Genomic DNA, 9,612 nt, shown 5'->3' with positions numbered 1-9,612 from the left:
ATAGGCCTACACAAAAGACACATTCAAACTTTGACACAAGTAATACACACAATATATGCGTGGCTGAAACAGGAATCTTCATCTATTATTTGTGACAAGTATACTAATCTAATTCAAACAGGCAATTATCATCAAGTACGTGTAATGTGGATGGATGACAATGATTGCGATGGCGCTTGATAAGCAACTGAATGCAGCTATGTTGGCATATTTACACACAAATTAACCATTCCAGCTTGATATATACTTATCCTCCCTCAGCTTTCAAGCATTTTCCCATTCTTTTAAAACCACGTGTCCATGGCACGCGACCACCTTGAATAGGTATACCCAAAATAACGCCCTCGAAGAAAGCTCGAACATTTTCAGCACTTCGGAACTGCCTTCCCCTCAGCTGTCGCTTGTCCAAAGGGAACAGGAACCAGTCACGATGGGACAGATCAATGGAATTCGAAATGCAAAACCAACTGTACACCATATTACACCAGAAAGCTGCTGCTGCTGCAATGTGTGCACAGGCATTGTCATGATGCAGCAGGAGACCGTGGGTTCCAGCCGCAGGGACACTCACTGTACTATGCTTCAAATATTTTGTGTGGGCAGTGGTTGGGATTCTTGTCTGAAGTCATTGCCTTTCTGTCCTCGAGTGGTATGTCGACTACGGCTAGATTTTTTTTCTTTTTTTTAAAAAATACACAGCCATTTCTTTGCCTGCACTTTTGGATCATTCAAATTTTATAGGTGGATTCTCACCTGAAGACTGCTGAATGCCGCTTTATTTCAGGATCACACTGAAATACCTTCGTCTCATCTCTAGTTGCAATGTCCCAAACGCGATTTGATCTTCTTCGTCAATGTTTTGGACCATGTATGCGCTCCAATCTTTCTTTTGTTCAGCATACATCATTTAAGTTATGGTGGCCCCAACGCCAACTTGATCATGGAAAATGACATTGTTAATCCCCGATGAAAAGTTAGTTGTAATTTCTGTTTCATTACAGGTCAATCTTGGATTCTTCTCAATCACTGGCCTTTACTGGATAACCTCTTGAGTAACAACAGATACTGGATGACCAAAACGGTCATCTTCGAGCGTTGATCTCCTAAATTTAAATTCTTTGAAGCAGAAGCAATGCGACAAACTGAACTGACAAATCTTTCATTGAACGATTTACCCTGGTAAAAGTGATAATTGATCATAGCACGAAAAACACGCTGTGTAAGGGCCACGCTTCCTGCCGGAGGACCATCCCCGTTACCCCACTGGCTTCCTGAGCATATTACGTTTTCAGGAATGGAGTGAAATTTCATACTCAGAGCTAATGTCTTTGCTCTATTATATGACGTAATTTGTGATTCTGTTGTTCTTGTAGTGTTTCGCTGTTCAGGTACATAATGAGTATTCATAATAGTACAACAGATTTTTATTCATGATGATGGTGATCTTGAAAACATGTCGATAAGTTGTTGCTGTTGTGTTGTCCTGATCATTGACAAGAATCTGTCTTGTTTCTGGTCAGCCGATCATGTCCATTTTTCGTTGTGACCATGCCCACAAGCATCGTCCTCTCTTCAACTGGTCGCATTTTCTGGTGGGCACCAGCGCTTACATTTTAGGAGGTTGGTTGTTTTGAATATGCATGCGTGTGTGTGTGTTGGCATATTTGCTGGTGTATGCAGTTGAGCAAGTATGAATGTGTGTGCATGCATATATAGTATGTGTGCAAGTATTGTATGCGCATGATATGAAGGCATGTTTGTGTATGCATAGGTGTGTATGAGTGTGAGTGCATGTGTTGGGTGCATGTGGATGGATGTGCTTGCTTTCAAGTCTAGCTTGTGTGTGAACGTCAGTGGGTGTGACAGAGGGTGGGTTGTGCGTGCACAATCTTCTTTCTTTGTGTCTGATAATAATAATGCTAATTCATATAGCGTCTATTCTCTAACAGGGCTCTGGGTGATTTGCAAAAATAGGCACGCACGCGCACACGCGCACACACACACACACACACACACACACACACACGTGAAATACATGAGAACTGAATGGCCTGGTGTTCTACATTAGTTAAATGTCGTCAGTATTCAGGGAAAACGTAAATGAAGGTCCTGATTTGCACAGGGAATTGGTTCCGGACATTTGGGCCATGAAAAGTGAAAGAACGCTACCAGAGTACTTTATTCAGACTGCAGGGATGCGAAGCATGAGTATCAGAAGAACGGAGCTGACCGAGATGGGATGTATATGCGTTCATATCTGTAAGATATCTCGTGGCAGTGCCAGAAATAGATGAGAAACAGATAAAGGCAAGATTGTAGCTGATTCCGTGTTGGACAGGCAGCCAGTGAAGAGACTGTTCCCGTCTAGGGGATTTGCAAACCAACCTAACGGCACTGTTCTGGACCTTTTGGAGATTTTTAAGAAGGTACTTCGGTGAACCAGCCAGGCGACTGTCACAGTAGTCAAGCCCAGACAAGACCAGTCAAATGGAACAGATTTTTCTTGATTCCAAGTAGGCAGCTTTACAGATATTGGATAGCCTACATGCTGTTTGAAAGAAAGAGTATAATCAAATGTAACACTGAGGTTGCCGACTGAAGAAGAAATCAGAATATCGTATGTGCCCAAGCAGATAAACACAGGAAAAGAAGGGTTATTCAAAAATTTAGAGTGAGCAAGGAGCAGGACTAATGTATGCAGAGGGCCTGAGGCCACTGACAAGAGATATTTTAGGATCGGGTGCAGAGATAATTCAGCCATTTAAAAAATGTGCCAGAATTGCCAAACCTTTTGAAGCCTAAACAGAAGTATGTCTTGGTCAACAGTGTCAAAAGCTGCATAAAGATCTAACAAAGATAGAAGATATATTTAGTCACCGTCAAAGGCGTGAAGAAGATCGTTTACGACTTTGAGGATGGCTGTCTCAGTCTATCTGGGCAAAGTTCACACAAAGCACGGTGCAAAGCCAAATGTCATCTTGAAACAAAATAACCATGCCTCATTTCTTATACAATGCACAGGAACAAACAACAAACTGCACAGCTTTTTCCCCATCATACGCAAAGCATTATTACCATATGTTTCCTTCTTTTTATACATATTTTCAACAGTGGTGACAGTGGGTATCGGCATCAATATGCCGTCGGACAAGATCCCAGAGTTTGCGACATACTGCGTGATCGGTTTCGGGGCGTGGCACGCCTTAATCCACCTGATGCTGGAAGTGACCAAGTGCCTTGAGAAAAATGATTCAAGTAAGACCTTATCTTCATCTTTTGTTGCTTACACACTGGGCCGTATCAAGGCTAAAAAAAAAAAAAGAAGAAGAAAAAAAGAATAAACAAAAGAAAAGAATCATTGGTTCGCAGAATGATTCAAGAGAGCACTTTTTTGTTTTTTTGTTTTGTTTTAGATACATAGCAATTATCATCAGAGCTGAAAAACTATATATATCGGTCTGCAGAACGATTCCAGTGGGTCCTTATCTTCATGCTAAGGTGCCTACACACAGGGAGATATCAGGGCTTAAAAACTGTATATATCGGTCCACAGACAATTCCATTGTCTTTATCTATTCAAGGTTTTCTGGAAATGAATAAAGATTCATATAAATGGATCAACAAGGCAGAACATTAGAAAGGAAAAGATGACAGAAAGAATACGGAAAAGCAAAACAAATACAGCAGCAGAACAGGGGACATTTCTAGCACAGAATTTCCAGGTGGGGACATGAGGAATTTTCCAGAGCTATGGGTCATATTATAGTTGGCGGTGCAAAGTAACTTTTAAAGACTCAAACACATATCAGAACGATACGAGTGTTCTAATGGCAAAGGAACCTTAAAAGTTCAACATAGCTGGACCTCATCCCCCATAACCTACACATTAACAAGTACTGAAATACACCACTCCCATCTTTCCTTCAGTGTGACAGCTTGGGAAGACGTTTACCTCGGGACAGTTCAGACCAGGATAAATTATCTCTACCTGTGTGTGATAGTTAACCTGGGAATAGGGGTGGTGGAAAAGGAACTGTGTTGTGATATGGATTACGGGACAGCGTTGTCAGTGGTTGGGTTTATGTTCGAGATGCTTGTGGGGTGTGCGTGTGTATGTGTGTATTTGTGCGCATGTCTCTCCCCATTCTCTAAGTACAAATTCATATATTGATACTTTTTTCCCAGTGGTTGCTGTGTACAAGGACATACAGAGTTTCTCACGCAGTTTCGATGCTGCTGGGGTAAGCAAAGAATCAAAATTAATCATTTCATCATCTGTCCCTCCCTGCTCCTGTGTGAGGGTTTTTTTACCCTAGATTTGAAATATTTATCAAGCTTGTGACGTATTCCAAAGACTACCACCATCGCTCTTTAGCAAGTTTGCGGCTTATTCCAACTTCAGCCTCTTTTTTTTCTTTTTATTTTTTTTTATTTTTTTTTTAAGCAAGCTTGTAGCGTATTCCTGCAACTGACACCACCACTCTTTAGCAAGCTTGTGGCGTTTTCCAACTTCATTTCTTTAGCAAGTTTGTGGCCTATTCCTGCAACTGACTCCGCCATTCTTTAGCCAGCTAGCGGCGAATTCCAATTTCCACCATTTTCTTTGCAATCTAGTGTCGTATTCCCACAACTACCACCATCAATCTTTAGCAAGCTAGTGGCGTATTCCCGCAAATAAAGACCATCCTTTTCCAAGCTTGTGACATGGTCCTACAACCACCACCACCATTCTTAAGCAAGTTTGTGGCACATTCCTGCAACTACCACTGCCATTCTTATGCACACTTGTAGATCTTCCAAAAGGCATCCAACTCATGACCATTCTTTAGTAAACTTGTGGTGTATTTCTGCAGTTACCATGACAATTCTTTTGCAGGCTTGTGGCGTATTTCGTATTACCACCACCACCATTCTTTAAGCAAGTTTGTGGAGCATTCCTACAACCACCATCACCATTTTTATGCTAGCTTGTGCTTATTCCCACCACCACAGTTCTTCAGTAAACTTATGTTGTATCCCCGCAGTTACCACCACCATTCTTTAGTAAGCTTGTGTATTCCCACAACCACCATTCTGTAGCAAGTTTGTGACATATTCCTACAACCATCACCACCATTCTTAAGCTAGCTTATAGCCAGTCCCCACAACTACCACCACCATTCCCACCATCTCCCTCCTCACTTCCTATCCACCCCACTCATTCTCAGAATCTATGTGTGTGCACCCTCTGACCCTCACTCCCTCTTCGCTTTGCCTCGTTCTTTCCTGCTATTGCTCATTTGACTCTTAGTTGTCAAGCACTGTTTTCTATTTTTACATGGACCTGCATTGTGTTGCGTTTTGTAGTGAATAGTGTTGTGTTGTGATGCATTATATTGCACATCTTGTATTGCTTTGCACAAAATCCAGCTGTATTGTTTTGTGTTGCATTGCAATCTATTGCACTGCAATGTGTTATACTAATAATGCATGTACTATAACTGTACCAACAAATGCAATACAAATGAAAGCACCACCAACAGCAGTAATGCTAGCGACAGCCCTGTTTCTCTTAATCCACTCTTATAAATCAGGTCTATCAGTACTGCTGTTAACTCAACAAATCTGCTCTAGATCATACTACGACCATGTACAACTACTATTAATCTTGCAGCTGCTGCTGCTGCTGCTGATGTAATGTACAGGTTCTGATTGTGTGCATGTTTGTGTGTGTGTGTTCACAGTATCATGCCATGCGTCAAGCAGTCTTCACACTGCATGTCCTTATCGCTCTGGGAGTCTTCATCGCCATTACCTGTGCCATCATCGGGCTCTGAAGGAGAATAGAAAGCATCACAAGAAACACACACACACACAATCACAACATGAGACTGGCACTCAGTAACAAGAGAAGAAAAAAAAAGAGGTCAGACAGACAGGTATGCATAGACACAAAGTAAACTCGCATGCACACACACAATGGACAGGCAGAGTCGCATAAATTCACACACACACACACACACACACTCTCTCTCACACACACACATAAACATCTGCATGCATGTATCAATGAATTTGTATTTGTATTTCTTTTTATCACAACAGATTTCTCTGTGTGAAATTCTGGCTGCTCTCCCCTGGGAGAGCGCGTCGCTACACTACAGCGCCACCTGTTTTTTTGTACTTTTTCCTGCGTGCAGTTTTATTTGTTTTTCCCATCAAAGTGGATTTTTCTACAGAACTTTGCCAGGAACAACCTTTTTGTTGCCGCACACGGGACCTCGGTTTATCGTCTCATCCGAATGACTAATTGCGCATATATGCACACCCACACATATATCACCACGCTCACCCACACTACAGTACCTTTGGTTACAAACAACCTATTTTCTGTTTAAAATAAAGATGCTGAGAAAAAATAAAATAGCTACAGACGGCCTTATCTTTCATCTACGTTTTACGAAAATCACACTTGACTGAAGTTTTACTCTTGAAGGTGAAACATATTTTTGAGGCTCAATTCTACAGTGAACATGATTTTTTCTGTCAGTCAATTTTTCTTTTATCACTAGAAGTGGGGGGGGGGGGGAGTAGGGGGTAAGGGTGCATGTGGGAGTGTGTGAGCACATAATTTGAACATTACAAGTAAACTTGCAGACACACCTGTTTATGGTTATTGGTTGCATCTGTGAGCATACAATATCTTAAAATGAAAGCATTCTATAAATCTAAGCACATCATTCATTGTAGTCCACAGTAGCAGTGGTTGTGATAAAAGCAAAGACAGTAAGCAGTATCAGATGTAAAATACTATAAATGGTGATGGCAGTGATGGTTCTAGCAGCAGCACTAATATTAATAGCAGCTGTATTTGCACTTGCAGTAGCAAGATTAGAAATAAAAATATCTACATACTAGTAGTATGGAAACTACCTAAACCTACGCATCTGATCACATATACACCCATTTGTGACTGTTCAGACAGATGTCTGAGGGATGCCATGCTCTTTGCTATGTATTCCACTCGATGGAAGGTGGTTTCTTTCTTGTGTTATATCCTGTTGTCATTTTTTTTATTCTGGGCACAACGACACTATCTGTATAATGTGTCTAAAAAGAAAATTAGTAAAAATGATTTTATTTTCAGACTCAGTTTTGTTGTTTCTGCACACAACTGCTGTATCTGATGGGTGAGAAGCTGTGTTTTTGAAGATGGTTTTGAGGGAGTGCTGGTGTGTTTGAATGAATGAGCGTTTACATATGTGCATGTGTGTGTTTGTGTGAATGTGTGCGCACACATGAGTGTGTACATGTATATGTGTGTACCTGATTGAGTGTGTGTGAATAAAGACACATGAATCAGGACTTCTCCATTCTGTCATGATACTATTATACAACCTTGTAACAAAATATTTGGGGTGACAGCTGATCATGTTGTGTCTTGGCTAAGTATGGGCCTGTATTAGCCCAACAAATGCCCACAGCAGCATGCTACTATTGACTGGAAACTTCATTGAAAACATTAAACATTGGTGATGTAAAAATCAGGAATAAAATCTGGAATAAACTGAATTTTTCAAGAATTTTCAGGAACACACTATAGTGCTACAAATCTCAAATCTGTTTGTTGTTTTTTTGTCTTTGCTGTAAACATGGTCACTGTTCATTAACTTTATTCTTTTTTTAAGGTCTGGAAGTAGCTTTTGTTTTTTGTCATTGCGATATGCCAACATTCTCCATCTTCATCAGTTTAAAAAAGTTGCTTGTGACAGCTAGCCATCTTTGCAGTTAAGCATGCTTTCTCTTAACCTCAGCTCGTCGATAATCTGGTAATGTATGGATTTATGCACATGCACACACTGTTTTGGTTACAACTTCCCATCAACCATCAGGTTTGTCCACCTGTGGAAAAAAAAAAAAAAACTGCGCCCATTTTCCCCCCAATAACATGCGATCCACGGCTGTAACATCAGACATGGGAATGTAACCGATTTACACATTTTTCCATGACAAATAAGGCTGTTCTGGAACAACCATGTATGCTGGAGTGTCCCCAAGCAAACAGATGTCCAACACCTGCTGCACTGCTGTGTGGCATGCTTAGTAGTAGGTACTGGCATGCGTGCACACATAGTGTTGTTCCCTACAAACCGTAACAATTAATCTTAGGATATTGATTTCAAAAGCCGCATATTTTCCTTTTCCTTTGCTAATGCAACTAGTGAACAAAAATCAAGTGAATTTATTGTGTGCATTATACCAAAGAAAAAAACATCATACCTCATTTTTTGTTAATGCATTCACACAGATGTATACATCCACTTATCAAAATGAACCTTACAACACATCAAAAACTTGCAATAACAATTATGAATATTGCTGTTATGTTTAACAGAACACAAAGACAACACTGGCAATGATACATTACATATCCAACCATGCATATACATTACATACACACACACACGCATGCACAGACACACACACACACACACACACACACATGTACAGAGAGATCAATAGATAGATTAATAAAATGCAAACACACACACAAATACACATGCACACACACACAAAAATAGAAACACACAAAACATTAAAGTCATGCACAACTCGACACCAAATCAAAAAAAAAAAAAAAAAAAAAAAAAGCAGCCAAAACCCAAACCCAACTCTAACCTGCACCCAACAGTCACCTCCCCATTGCTAAAAAAAGAAAAGAAAAGAAGAAAAAGCTGCAACTCTGATGAAGAACACCCCTCACAATCATGAGGGAGGGGACGCAACTCTGATTATGAAGATATCCTCAGAACCTCACAGTCATGAGGGATGGGAAGCTACTCTGATAGTCACCCTCACAACCATGAGGGAGGGGAATCAACTGTGATGATAAAGACACCCTCACAACCTCACAATGAGGGAGCGGAAGCAACTCTGATGATGAAGTCACCATCACGACCATGAGGGAGGCGAAGCAACTGTGATGCTGAAGTCACCCTCATAACCTCACACTCATGGGGGAGGGGATAGCAACTCTGATGATGAAGTCACCATCACGACCATGAGGGAGGGGAAGCAACTGTGATGCTGAAGTCACCCTCACAACCTCAAAATCATGAGGGAGGGGAAACAACTCTCATGATGAAGACACCCTGACAATCATGAGGGAGGGGAAGCAACTCTGATGCTGAAGTCACCCTCACAATCATGAGGGGAAGCAACTCTGATGATGAAGTCACCCTCACAACCATGAGGGAAGGGAAGCAACTGTGACGATGAAGACACCCTAACAATCATTAGGGAGGAGGCGCAACTCTGATGATGAAGAACCCTGACCATCACCAGATTTCGGAATCGCTCTCATCCTCCTCCGAGGATGATTCATCAGGTGAGACGGACGACTCCTTTCTTCTCCTGACAGCTTTGCCCTGAGGGAGGAGATCCACATGGACTGGGACCACATGACGGGCAACAGGTATGTATTTCTGCGACAGGTCCTGATCCTCTGGAAACACCCAATGGTAGCGGGACAGGAGCTGCACCATGATGGTCTGCACACATGTACATAACACAACTTCCTAATTACTTGACGCAGTTGCGAAAGAAAATAAATTTGTTCAATTTTCAATATAC

General features: G+C 41.3%; 1 protein-coding gene across 2 annotated transcripts in view; it reads left to right on the top strand.

The window, feature by feature from the left end:
• LOC143302243 (putative ferric-chelate reductase 1) overlaps nucleotides 1-6,243 on the top strand; it is a 23,563-nt gene extending 17,320 nt beyond the window's left edge. For both annotated transcript variants that reach the window (XM_076616840.1, XM_076616831.1), the window contains exons 12-15: nucleotides 1,521-1,620; nucleotides 3,112-3,255; nucleotides 4,186-4,241; nucleotides 5,724-6,243. In XM_076616840.1, the coding sequence (XP_076472955.1) occupies nucleotides 1,521-1,620; nucleotides 3,112-3,255; nucleotides 4,186-4,241; nucleotides 5,724-5,816 (393 nt within the window). In that variant the 3' untranslated portion in view covers nucleotides 5,817-6,243. The remainder of the gene's footprint in view (nucleotides 1-1,520; nucleotides 1,621-3,111; nucleotides 3,256-4,185; nucleotides 4,242-5,723) is intronic.
• The last annotated feature ends 3,369 nt before the right edge of the window (nucleotides 6,244-9,612 follow it).

Source organism: Babylonia areolata, chromosome 2 (assembly GCF_041734735.1).
Source record: "Babylonia areolata isolate BAREFJ2019XMU chromosome 2, ASM4173473v1, whole genome shotgun sequence".
In the NCBI taxonomy this organism is placed as follows: Eukaryota; Metazoa; Mollusca; class Gastropoda; order Neogastropoda; family Buccinidae; genus Babylonia; species Babylonia areolata.
The sequence above is the reverse complement of the archived record's forward strand: the minus strand, read 5'-3'. Positions and strand labels throughout refer to the sequence as shown.